The sequence below is a fragment of the Triturus cristatus genome, chromosome 6 (genome assembly GCF_964204655.1).
Source record: "Triturus cristatus chromosome 6, aTriCri1.1, whole genome shotgun sequence".
NCBI lineage: Eukaryota > Metazoa > Chordata > Amphibia > Caudata > Salamandridae > Triturus > Triturus cristatus.
The window spans coordinates 1,762,326,246-1,762,340,170 of NC_140589.1; the positions used below are offsets into that span (position 1 = coordinate 1,762,326,246).

General features: G+C 47.3%; 1 protein-coding gene across 3 annotated transcripts in view; it reads left to right on the forward strand.

Annotated features, from left to right (window-relative positions):
- Positions 1-13,925, forward strand: part of CDC42BPA (CDC42 binding protein kinase alpha) — a 797,672-nt gene that overhangs the window by 550,644 nt on the left and 233,103 nt on the right. For all 3 annotated transcript variants that reach the window (XM_085613029.1, XM_085613030.1, XM_085613031.1), the window contains exon 17: positions 10,494-10,618. In XM_085613029.1, coding sequence (XP_085469155.1) covers positions 10,494-10,618 — 125 coding nt within the window. The remainder of the gene's footprint in view (positions 1-10,493; positions 10,619-13,925) is intronic.

Genomic DNA, 13,925 nt, shown 5'->3' on the forward strand with positions numbered 1-13,925 from the left:
TTTACAACCATATCCCTCTCTGCTCCTGATGGCTTCCTCCCGTGCCTTGCTGTAATGTGCTAACCATGTATGTGTTAGCACAGTAAACCCAGAGCTAGTGGCTTTGCCAATACTTTTGTGTTTGCACTCCATGGGCAGAGTACGGATGTCTTTGATTCTCCGACAACACAAAAACAATGCTCTATGTGAGGATGTCGGAGTCACAGAGACCAGTATGTGTCCCTTAGGTTCAGTCATCTGATGGGGAGAGGAACTCAGCTGACAGCCTGAGCAGGAATCTAGGAAGGTATTGATGTAGTTCACCATATTGTTAATTAATACACAAACTTTTTTCAGTCTCAATGTGCCATTTTAGAGCCAGGTCTATGTGGTGTAATCCTGTGTCTCACACTTACCCAAACCAAATTGTACTTCTAGGGAGGTGGGCTGCAGGGCTGACAAAGAAATACATCAATTTGCAACCAGGATGAGAAAAATCTTAGCAGCGTGAACCTTTCTGTATTCACTATGCTGTGCATTATCCCGCCATCTAGTGGTTGGGTCTGGAATCATAGTATTTTTTCTTTCTTTTTTTTTTTTTGTGGCCCAGGTGGGCGTCGACATCCTACCGTTTGGTGTCCTTCGTGACGTCGACGCGCTTCCGGCGGAAGCTCCCACCTTTGGTTGCCATCTTCAGATTCTTTTTTCCGCCGTTGGGTCTGGATCGTCACAGACGAGTTCCAGAAACTTTTGAAGAAGGAATCAACGAAAACTGCGAAAAACAAGGGAAAATTGGAGAATTCAGCACCGACTGCAGGCCGGACAACCGGGACAACGAAGAAGAGAGGAAAAAACCAAGAACTTCGACGTCCAACGGAGGGGGGCTCCCTGAGCGCGGACATGGACAAAACTCCATTTAAATTCTGTGACAATTGCCACCACAAGCACGCGCAGAAGGATCAGCACCCAGTTTTCTACCTCTGCCTGCCGCTTGACCATCGAAGCCAAGACTGCAACGACTGCTCAGCGTTCACATCAAAAACCCTCAGAGTTCAGGAGAGGCAGCGAAGGGCGAACTACAACATGCAGGGGCAAGGACCCCCCCCCATCGCTCCGAGACTTGGGCCTCTCCAGTGGGGAAGAGGACAACATCGCGGAGGGACCAGAAGGCTGCACGGTCGTCGAGACCGATAAGAAGTTGGCGAAGGAGGTAAGAGAGTCGTCGACCCAAAGACACCCGACCGACGCTCGAAAAGAGTGATACAAGTCCTCGAAAGGGGCGCTGCCGTCGAAACCCTCGATGCCTGCAGCTGCATCCAAGGACAAACAGCCCAGCGGATCCTTTGAAAAGGACTCCCAGCCAGCGAAAACTCTGGAGAAACCTAGGTCGCCGAAGCCCAGTCTTGAAAAGGACCGCTCATCGCCGAGGGAAAAAGAGTTAAAGGTGACTTCGAGGTCGACGACCACGAAGCGAAGCGCCAGAGCGCTCGACGCCGAACAGGCGGCCGAGATGGAGAAAAAGAGGAGAAGGCTCGAGGCTGAAATGGCAAACATATCTACGTCAGTGACTCGAAGGACAGAGAAGAAATATAAACATTCCTCAGAAGACCCAGTATATATTCAGGGATCACTACTTGCTGACTCGATAATAGCATCAACAGCTAGGAAGAGGGCCAACGTGCCCACGAACTCAGGACCACCTCCAGACAAGGAGAGCAGGAGGATGGACCTTACAGGAAGGAAGATTGAGAGGAGTGCGGCGATTCAATGGCGCATCGCTAACTCAAATGCCTTGATTAACAGACATGCCTACCAGCATTGAGAGGAAGTCGGCCAACTGCTCAAACAGCTCCCGGAGCAGTACCAACAGAGGGCACACCACCTCGTGGAAGAGGGCAAGAACATGGCCAACACATGCCTAAAATCGGCCCTGGATGCAGCAGCGACATCCAGTAGGCAGATGATGATCGGGGATACGGAGAGAAGACATGCCTGGCTGAGGATCTCTGGGTTCAAACCAGAAGTGCAAAATAACATCCTGAACACACCCTTCAATGGAGAACAACTGTTCGGCACTCTGGTTGACGAAAAACTTACACAGCTAAAAAAGGACAATGAAACAGCGAGGTCCATGGGAGAGCTGCAGTTCAGGGGAATGAGAAGGGGCACCCCCTCAAGGAGACCGGCAGGCAGAGGAACCAGCCAGCCGGGAACATACCATCAAGCCTTCCAACAGGGTTACCAAGGCAGCAACCAGACACAGCAACTGGGACAGCAACAGCAAAACTGGCAGTACCAGCCACGGAGACAATCCTTTCGAGGGCCCTCGAACGGATGAGGTCAGACAAGAAGGGGAGGGCAGCAACCCACCTCAAAGTGACTCCAGTGTAAGAAGGACGCCCACCCACACTACACCTCGAGGGGGGCGACAATACAAGGAAAAAGAGAAACTATTAGTACCACAAGACAAACAGTTCCACGAGCACAGAACACCTGTAGGAGGCAGAATCAGACACTTCTTCCGGGAGTGGAAGAAGGTCACAACCGACAAGTGGCTACTGAACATCATACAACATGGCTACTGCATAGAACTAGAAAAGCCCCCTCCAAACAGGAAGCCAAACTACAAGGCACACTCTACAGCAGAACTATCACTCTTGCTGCTAGAGGCACAGGAGCTCCTAAAGAAGGAGACAATAGAGACAGTGCCGCACAACGAAAGAAACAAGGAGGTCCACTCCTACTACTTCCTCGTACCAAAGGTAGACGAAACGTTAAGACCTATCCTGGACCTACGGTTCTTAAACAAATTCGTAAAGACTCAGAGGTTCAAGATGACATCACTGCAAGAAGTAATACCCCAGATACAGGAAGGGGATTACATGGCAACTATAGACCTAAAGGACGCTTACCTACACATCCCCATGAACAAAAGACACAAACGCTTACTAAGATTGTGATCATGGAAGCACACTACCAGTTCACAGTCCTAGCATTCGGCTTAAAGTCCGCACCAAGGGTGTTAACCAAATGCATAGCTGCGGTAGCAGCACACCTATATCGACGACTGGCTGGTAAAGGCAAACTCATACAGACAATGCAAACAGCACATTGAGCAGGTTACCGAAACGCTAATGCAACTAGGGTTCTCAATACATTGGGGAAAGTCCTCAATAGAACCAGAACAAGTGAAGATATTCCTTGGGGCAGAGATCGACACCTTACAGGGAAAGGTGTTCCCCAGCACGAGAACACAGGCACTACTGAAGGAGACACTTCGCTACCACAAGGGGCAAGCTCTGACAGTGAGGACGGTGAGCAAGCTCATGGGAATGATGGCTTCATGCATACACCTAGTGCCACATATTTGACTCCACATGAGACCATTCCAAGAATGGCTCCAACAGCAATGGTCACAGGCAACAGGGAGTTGGGAAGATCTAGTGGTTGTCACGCACGCAGTGCAGCAGGAAATAGCGTGGTGGAACAAGGAAAACATAGCACAAGGGAAACCATTCCCACCACCAACTCCAACGGTGACCATCACAACAGATGCCTCCCACCTGGGGTGGGGAGCGCACATGAACCAACTCAAAGTGAGGAGGTTATGGACACAGAAGGATGCAGTGAACACACATCAACTACCTAGAGCTGAAGACAGTGTTCCTAGCCTTAAAAGCATTTCAGAAGTAGCTGTACGGGAGCAGGGTGTTGAACCAAACAGACAACACCACGACTATGTTCTACATCAACAAGAAAGGGGGAACACACTCAGTAGCGCTATCAAAGCTAGGACAGGAGATGTGGACATGGGCCATCTCACTTAGAATAGACCTACTAGCAATACACCTACCAGGGAAGGACAATGTGGAAGCAGACCGACTCAGCAGACAGACGTCCGCATCCCACGAATGGGAGATCAACCAGCAGGAAGTGGAGAAAATCTTCCAAAGGTGGGGAACACTGCAAATAGACCTATTTGCAACACATCAGAATGCAAAATGCCAACACTTCGCATCCAGACAACCAGACCACCGGTCTCAAGGGAATGCACTATGGATAAGTTGGTCAAAGACATTTGCATACGCTTTCCCCCCCGATACCACTGATACACAGGGTACTCAACAAATGCAGGATCAGCAACATCACGCTAATTCTGATAGCACCTCAGTGGGCCAGACAGTCCTGGTTCTCACAGATAGTAGAAATGGCTCAAGAACCAGCACACAGGTTCCCAAAAAGAAGAGACCTGTTAACAATGCAGAACGAAAAGGTACTGCACCCAGAGCCAGAGAGCCTCAGCCTAGCAGCATGGCTCCTGAAGACCTAGAATTTGCACACCTCAAACTACCAGAAAGTACCATGGCAGTACTCAGAGAAGCGAGGAGACAAGGAAGTGCTACATAGCAAAATGGAAAAGGTTCACCCAATGGTGCAGCAAGGAGAAACTACAACGGAAAATCACAAGGGGATCCACAGTACTAAAATACTTAACGCACCTGCTACAAAGTAAGCTAAGCTACACATCCCTAAGGGTGCACTTAGCGGCAATAGTGGCTTACACGAGGGGAGAAACCGGGAGGAGTTTCTTCACCTCCCAAGTTGTGAAGAGATTTCTGGAAGGAGCTAAAAGAATCGCATCCCCAAAAAGGATGCCAGCACCAACATGGAACCTCAACGTGGTGCTAACTCAATTGATGAAGGCGCCCTTCGAACCTATTCACAAGGCAACACTGCACATGCTCACACTTAAGACAGCCTTCTTAGTGGCTATCATGTCGCTACGAAGAGTAAGTGAATTGCAAGTGCTAACACTCCAAGAGCCCTACCTACAAATACGCAGCGACCGGATTGTAATGAGAACGGACCCACACTTCATGCCAAGGGTGGTTTCTCGATTCCACATTAACCAAACAATCCAGATACCTAGTTTTTTCCAAAAACCTACTCCAAGCACAGAAAGGGCCCTGCACACACTGGACGCCAGAAGGGCTGTCATGCACTATATAGAAAGGACAAAAGAGTGCAGGAAAACAAAACAGTTCTTCGTATCCCTTGCCAGCAGTTTTTTGGGACGGCCAGTCACCAAAAACACCATTGCACGGTGGATTGCAAATCTATTCAACTCTGCCACAAGCGGGCAGGACAAGAGTTACAAGGGGGAGCTCAAGCTCACTCTACCTACTAGGAAGAAAGGAGCAACAATTGTGTTTCTAGCAAACACACTGTGAGCGTGGGGGAAGGGCGGGCCGGATACACAGATGCGGAGGCTGGATATAGTGTGCAATCTTTAGGGTTTTTATTCAAGTCAACAGGTTCGCGGGGTGATTTATATACAGTGGACTCCTTTCTTCCTTTCGTGGCTTCTCTCTTTCTTCTGGGTCTTTGGGATTGCTCTTCGCGATGGTACTTTTCTCCGTGGTGGTGGCTCCTGTCAACAGGGTGGGTTTGCGGACGCTCATGCAGAGGGGAGAGACAAGAAGAGGAGCCGTCAGCTATTTTCTCTACGATTTAGCTACACCAGTCACCTCACCCGGTTGGTGCACAAAAACAAAAGGATACGTGCCAAGCTGAGAGTAAGGCGCCCAAAGGGGGCTTTTTGGGATGAGGGACGTAAGATCTACAGGTCGTCAAGGGCCTGGGTATAGGTGGCTATGAGTACCATGACAAAAAGAAAACAAAAGGTAGGTGGTGCAAGAGGATGGAGTGTGTGGTTCTGGGTTTGTTACGATCTGTGCCCCTCGTGCTATGCAATGCCACCCTCCCTACCCCACCCCCGGTACTGTATGACCACCCGCTGCCCTTTCCCCCACTATTCCCTGTATTGCTGGACTCACCGGCTCTGCCGCAACCCTCCGGGGTTGCGGCCGCTCTCCAGCGTCCTCCGGTGTGCTCCACCAATCCTCACTCCACTCGTCTTCGGCTTCAGGTCCGTCCGCGTCCTCTTCTCGGTCGCCGTTTTCCTCCGCTTCTCCCTCGCTCCGGCTCGCCTGCTCCTTTCCCTTCGTCTGTTCTCCTGCAGTGTCGCGCCGTTCCTCGGATCTCCTCAGTGTTTTCTCAGGTCTAGGGCTTCCTGTTCCGGGGTCAGTTGTGACGACTTCCACTATACTCCGCCTCGGGACTGGCTCCTGGAGGGACACATGACACGGGGGCGGGGTTATCGGGGTCGGAGGAGGTTCCCACTGGTTCGGTAGAGATTGCGGACGATCTCCATGCTGGTACCCTCGACATGCAGGTATCGCGCTGTTGCGCCTATGCGCCGCCTCACACACACCTATTCAAGACATTTGCCAAGCTGCAACATGGTCTTCAGTGCATACGTTCACTAAGCACTACTGTGTGGATATTCAAATGAATAAGGAAGCGCAAGTGGGACAGAAGGTCTTACAACACATTTTCAGTAACCAGTGCTCATCTTCCACCCAACCACCACAATAAGGACAAACTGCTACTAAGTCTATGCACAGCATAGTGAATCCAGAAAGATTCACGCTGCAAAACGTATAGTTTCTTACCTGTCAGTGTAGTTTTGCACCTTGAAGACTTTCTGGATTCACTAGCGATACCACCCTCCTCCGCCAGAAAGATGAGACAGAAGGAAAGGAGGATTAAATTGCAATCATAACTAAATGGATCAACAAAGGAAGGTAACACAAGACAAGAAAAAAGAATCCGAAGATGGCGACCAAAGGTGGGAGCTTCTGCCGAAAGCGCGTCGATGTCACGAAGGACACCAAATGGTGGGATGTCGACGCCCACCTGGGCCACACAAAAAAAAAGAGAATAAATACTACGATTCTGGACCGAACCACTAGATGGCGGGATAATGCACAGCATAGTGAATCCACAAAGTCTTCAAGCTGCAAAACTACACCGACAGGTAAGAAACTATATGTTACTGAGCATCAACCTGGAGAGACACTGTTACTAGTAGACATCAACATATGGGTATAAGACGAGATTGTCATTGTGCCGCTGTCGAGAGGGACCAATCAAGGATATCTCCGACTGTCTCTGTTTGGAGTAGCTGCTTAACACCATCTCTGGTGCAAAGTGAGATCCAGAAACCAAAAGCTAAGTTACAAATTGTATTTCTGACCAACGTAACATGCTTCAGTATTCGACCAATGATCCTGGCGCCTCCAACGAAACCCGGGCATGCTCTCTGGTCATGGGGTGATTACAGTATGAAATCCCATGTTTTGTATCTGGCTCTGCAAAAGCTGTCGGGAAACAAATGCAATCTTTCGTCTGAAGTGTTCAGTGTTTTTAAGGAGAGAGAGTAGTCAATCAAAAAACTACTGCTACAAACAGGAAAGATTATATATTTGTAGTGAGGAACTCTTTATATTATTCATGTTGTATGAGTGTAGTGTTGTTTGCAGCTGCTAAACTGGGCTTTCATTTAAATGCCCCACCTTTAATCTTTTGGGGTGATATCCATGTAGAGAAGTGCCTGTTAATGGTTACAAATCTTCGAAGGCAAGAGCGGTCGATTGCTCCGGTCTAATATCAAACTTCTGTTCCCTTTGAGTCTGCACCGGGTTTTAGATCTTTTCCCAAACATTCCCTCCCTGTCCTTTCAGTTGTGTCCTTTGATACTGTTATCTTTCTAGCCTGCGTTTTTGGTTGGTGTTGACTTTGGAAGCTAGTGAATCTTTGTGACCTAAACTGAAGACCCATGAAAGTTCATACTGATTTTAAAAGTGAATTCCACTGGCACAAGTATGCTACCACTCACTAAGACCTAAGGGGGATTCCAAGGAACATGCCAGCCAGTTAAAAAGTGTTGTAAAAGTGTAGCTGTCTGTGTGTTTAGTGCATGGCAATGTTGTGATTTATTCTTTCACAAATAATAATATTAATAATAATGCATGGAGCAGGTGAAAGGCTTGTTATTTTAAAAATATCACTAGTAAACCAGCCACATCACTGCAGGTTTTTTAATATAAAATTGTTTATGCAATCATACGACCTACTTCTGTTTTATTCCTTTTTAGGGCTCACCCCTCGTGATGCACTGCGCAGCAGTGCTCACGCAGGCGAGCCGTTTTGTAGGGGGTTTAGAAACGGACCCTGGAATCGCACACGCTCGTGCGTGTGCTTTTCCATTTGGGTTCCGCTATTGGGCTTTGCGTGCGTGTTTTTTTTAACAGACCACGCAATAGGCCAAAGGTGGGCGCATTGCTCCACCCATGGCCTATTGGTGTCTGTTACGCGGACCAAAGCCCATATGTCTTCAATTATCGTGCCCAGACACGGGCGCGATAATTGAAGACATATGGCTCACAGTGGCGTGCGCGCACCACTCGCTGCCGTGGTTTTTTTTTTTTTCTTTTATGTAGCTCTCCTTGTTTAACAATGTCCGAGTCCTAATGCCTCAATCACACCTTCTATGAGTTAAACTGGTGGCTCATTATATCACCACAAAAGAGACCCAGAAGGGAAAATAGTACAAACACACAAGGGCGTTCACTACATCACCACACAACCGTCTCGTCATACCGGCAATGTATGTAATCAGGCGCCCGCTACTAATTACAATATAGAGACAGAGATTAATTTTATTAGACCAACATAGAATGTACACCGCAAATGCAGCATCTGCCCCTGCATGGGTAACTTCTTCAGATGTTAAATATCCAATATTAGGGTGCAGACAGTATTCAATTCTGGTTATTCGGCCATATGTAAGCACTCTCCAGTTTCTGAAGATGGGAAATGCAGCACAGGAAAGTGAAATCATTTATTTAGGAGATTTATCTAGCGCTGCAAGTCAATTCAAGTTTACCTCATAGCGCTATACAGTAAGAATTGCAAGTACAGTTAATATCGGGCAGTAGGGGTTCAACTGAATGTGAAGCATGTTTCATATCCGGTGTTCCTCGCTCCCTCGTGCAAAGTCTGTATATTAATCGAAGAACAGTCTTAAAAGCTCAGTCTTACGGCGTTTCCGGAATCTGCTTTCAATGCTGGATTCAACATATTGCTAAAGGTGTGTGTCTAGTGTCACACAATTTGGTCACATGTGGTGGCGGGATTCAACTTCTGGTGTCTTCCTGTTCTAGCACTGAGAACTTGTCAGCCACTTGAAAGCGTCTTGTCCTATTGTCACATATGATGCCCTTCATGTAGCTGATCCCAAAAAGATATAACAAGCTTGCAAAATACATAAATAATTTTTGACCCGCCATTTTTGAAGGGAAAACGCCCTCTGCTTGCAGTAAAATGACTGAAGTCAGTCAAAGGCAGGAGCAGCAGCAGCACACACCGTAGAGTACACGGCCAACGAGAAAAATACAACATTATGATGCGCTGTTAAACAGGCTTTGATCTTACTACAGTTGTTCTCAAGCATATATTTACTATTCTAGGAATGTTTTCGAACAGGCGCAAGCACTTCCGTTATTGCCGACAACAGTAACTTCCTTTCGAACCCAAACGGTTTCTAAGCATTGTAAAGAGCAGCTTTACAATTTTCATCGTAGCCCATTTACAGTGTTAAAAGGACGGAAGGTTGAGTTGGCATCGTCGGGCTGCGACCTCGTGACCTGCCAGTCCAGGAAGGCAGTGGCGAGCGTTCACCCACGGTGCCGGCTTGCAGGGTGACAGTACAAGGACGCACGCATCAGACGGATCTTTCTGTATTCCGGTAACACTGGGAGAGGCATAGGTGCTCTATTAACAAGCATTTGCAATGCAATAGGTCTCGCATTTGTGAGATTTTAATCTATTGGCATTGTAAATGACAATGCCTTTTATTTATGTTTTAAAAAACAACCCATAATAAAAGGCATTGTCATTTACAATGCCAATAGATTAAACTCTCACAAATGCGAGACCTATTGCATTGCAAATGCTTGTTATTTTTGTAGCCTATGCTTGCAATAAAACATTTAAAAAATACCCATTGCAGCAGCCTGCCCAGGCCAGACCTATTGGCTTCGGCAATACTTGCTATTTTCAGTATGTGCTTGTTTACAGTATCAAAATCTTAAATATGTTTCTCTAAAAAATTCTTCTACGGATTATGGAAATGCAGCCATCTTAAATAACTTCAGACTACTAACCCTTTTAACAGTTGTAATTGTGTGTACAGAAGGCTTGACTGAGTGGTTATTGATTGGTTTTATGAGGAGTCTTTACCTGTATCACTGAAGCTTATCTATAGGTTGATTGATTTTATGCGGAAGTTTGGTATGTATTGTTCAAGTGGATTGACCGATATCATGAGAGGTGCTTCCCACCACTGTTGTTGCTCACACGTGTATCAGTTGTCATGATGGGCGAATACCAGTATTGCATAAGTTAATATATTGATTGACAGCTTACATGATATTTGCCTTTATTGCTGTATCTCTCAATAATTTGCTTTTATGATTGGTGTTTGCTCTTATTTCTGAATCTTTTATCGGTTGCTGAGTGTATGCATGAAATAGTTGTCAAATCATTACATTAGCTCGCTTCTTTTGTTGGGGATAATATTCACTATTTTACAACTCCTGTTTCAACAGATCACAACTATGTTTGAAAAAATGAATACCAACAACAGGCAGCTGGAGGAAGAGATGAGGGACCTGGCTGACAAGAAGGAGTCTGTGGCACACTGGGAGGCTCAAATCACGGAGATCATTCAGTGGTGAGTAGCCCTGCTTCGAAGCCGCTTGGAGTTTCATGCCAAGTTTGAGGCAACGTGATACTCTTAGACGGGTTGGCATCTTTCAATGCCATTGACTATCCACTCCTTCTCCACCCTCTTGCTGAGGCCATTATAAGTGGTACATACCTCCCCTCAGTATTCTCTTTTCTTTCAGGCTGGTCTCAAACAGGAGATATTCCCATCAACCCTCTGCATCCTCTCCCACAAGAGCAACCTGGGACATTTAGCAAAACTTTCCTCCCTCTGCCCTGCCTTTAAATTGTATCGACAGCCTCTCGCCACTCGCCTTGGGTCCTGTGGTGTCAAGTACGTCATGTAAATTCATGACACCCTGGTGATTTGTACTTCAATATCATGAGACCTGCTCTTTTGTCAATATTCCTTCCTTTTGGCTGGAGGTCTGCTCAGCTTGGATGAGGCAGAGATTGTGCAAACAACTCAGCTAAGGAAACTTGGGCCTGACCCCTTGCAGCCTTGCCCCTGCTTCTGATGGTATAAAGAACCTGGCATTCTGGTTGCCGGTAGGTGTTCCCTCGTTCTGCAGATCACTGCAGTCAACAAGGGTCCTGCTCTTTTCAGGTGTCCCAGTTTAAGCATATTCTAACTTTCCTCTCATTCTTCCATAAGTAATTGCTGTAAATGCCCTGAACTTTGCCTAGTTTCACTGGCTTTCCTTCCATCAAGAAAATATGTTCCTTTTATCCACTGTTTATCATTTGCTGCCCTCCCCCCCCCCGTTCCTCAGCTTTTTTGTAGGTGAGAGACACATTTTGCAACTGTTCTCCCACCTTCCCGTCAGAATCCTCTGCGCATCTTCTACTTATGGTTCCCGTTGCCTTGCATGGCGATCCTGGTCTGGAACAGGATCAACTGAAAGGATTCCCTAAATGGGCAGGCCTGACACGTGGACTCCTGCAGCCCTGTGACCAATAGGCTGTCAAAAAGAGGTTTCTGAAGCTCTGCCATTGGATGCCTGGCGGTCACCCCAGCCCCTCAAGGATATTCAGTGGCTCTCCCGTTTCCCAAGCTCTCACTACCCCCGCCTACCCTCCGTGGGTCTGGGTTAGAGAGACATCGGATATAGGTTTGTGTCCCAGCTTGGCAAGAGGGACAATATAGATGTTGCACAGGTTTGCAGAGGGAGTGGGGACACTATAGATGGTAAATGGATGAATGAATTCATGACTGCATGGGTGAATGAGATTTTATATATCGGAGCTATGGGTGTTGGAATGTATCCCAGCTCTTCGGGTGCAGATATTTTGCAGAAGAGCAGATTTTAGGGTTTGAGAGATGGTGAAAACTCCGCTTTAAGAAGAATGGTTGGGTTGCCTACAGAGAGGGCAGGACAGTGCAGTTTGTTCAAAAATTGAGTGTGATTAGAAAACACCCAAGATTCTCAAAAAAGGCCAAAGGAACCCCGGAGAATGCAAGTCGTTCTGTCCTTGGAAAAACTGAACCAAATAACAGTGGAAAAACTGAGCCAACAAACAGCAATCCGTGATTTAGGGGCAGAAGACGCAGGCTGCGGATGGGCATGCAGGCCAGTGTTGTTGGTCAGGAAGGATTTGAGGCAGACCCAGGGAGTCCATTTCTTGCTTGCAGAAGAGAGCAGGCGCGCCAGCAGGGAATTGTGTACCAGGGTGTCAGATGCTTCCCAGATGTCTAATGAAATCGGTGCTTCAATGGAATGGCCAAATTTAATGCAGAGCATGTTTATTTTAATTTGAGACCGTTGTCCGATATTGTTGCGTGTTGGTGTAAGGCAGATTCGTACTACAACTGGAGAAAGAAGCATTCGCCTCTTTTCACGCGTCAGACATTGATGCAGACCAGGCTGGCGGCACGTGCATTTCCTCCCCGGGCCTCAGCGCGTGAGCGCTCGCGCAGCAGCAGCGCTTCTTCCCGCGTTATCCTGCGCGCGCCACCAGAGACGCCTTGGCACCGGCTGCCTCGGACGCACTCATAAACATTGTCTTTTTAAGGCAGCCTGGCGTCCGCATCGGGCTCGGCTTGTTGTCCATATTTGGACATAGCTCTGACTTTGTGAAATATGGCCACTCGGCGCGTGTCAAAAAAGGTCAAGCTATGAAAAGCTGGCCGGCCTCCAGATCACAAGCTAGTGTTGTGTAGACGTAGGGCCCGGGCGGTCAGAAGAGTGTTCTGTCAATGGGAGGATGGGGCGGAGTGGGGCCGGTGTCTGTTCACGCTGCTCTGTATCTCAGAGGCAGAGAGGAGATGGATGCATAGTTTAAATGTCAGTGCGTCCATGTGCCGCCCAAGTTGATAAAGTGTTGGTTAGCTGCACCCCTATGGATGCGATTATTATTGAAAGTGTTATCGCGACAGCCTTACCAAAAGCGGTGGTGCTCGTTCGTGTTCGAGCTTGGTCGATTAAAATGTGCTGGCGGGTTACAGGCTTCCATCCTTCCACGGTCGAGAAGTTGAGCAACGTTAAATTGGGTAATAGGAAAACGTGTGATTTACACTGTTTAGAAATAGCAGAAGTGTGGCATGAAGCGCTATACAAAATATATATTTGTAATTATTTGTTCTTTATCAACTTTGCTTAGGAAGCAGTTTCTGATCATTGTACATTATCACTTCCTGTCCAGCGGCAAGCCAGCTATTACTTTGTATGTGCTGGACAAAAACATGCGAGGCTTGTCTGCAGCGCTCGCACGTGTATTTGCCCCATGCGTGAGAAGGTCACCCGCCCAGGTTTTATTTCTTTCCATTCTGGAACATGTAAATCCTGTTTTCCTAAACAGACTTCAGACTCAGTGGTGCAAAGGGAAACCTTTCCACGGGATGAGACGCTCCTGCGTGAAACTGGGAAACTCGAGAGCTCTGCTCTCTCGCTCTGAAACTGGAAATGCAGAAGGAATGCGTTGCTTTAAATGGCAGTAAATCACAGCGGTGTATGTGATGAATACGAGAGGTATGTGCCTTCAGGACTCGAAAAAAGTAGGGAATACTTTGGCACACCTTGTGTCGTGTACATCAGAACAGCAGTACAGTCAGGCTTAAATCGCAAACGCTAGATTTTTCAAATGTAAAATGTCTCATTCAGTGGAAATGTTAGTCATGCTGATGGCATGTGAAATTTTAAACTCTGTTTAATCTGTATATACGATTTTTCCTCCGTTTCATTACTCATGTAGGGTTTCCACCGCATTTATATGAGGATTTTTGAAAACAGACTCTGTGCAGCGCTGGGTGAGTCAGTGACACAGCACCGATTCTTAGAAGCTTTGGTAAACACAACGAGGAACGTAACTTATAC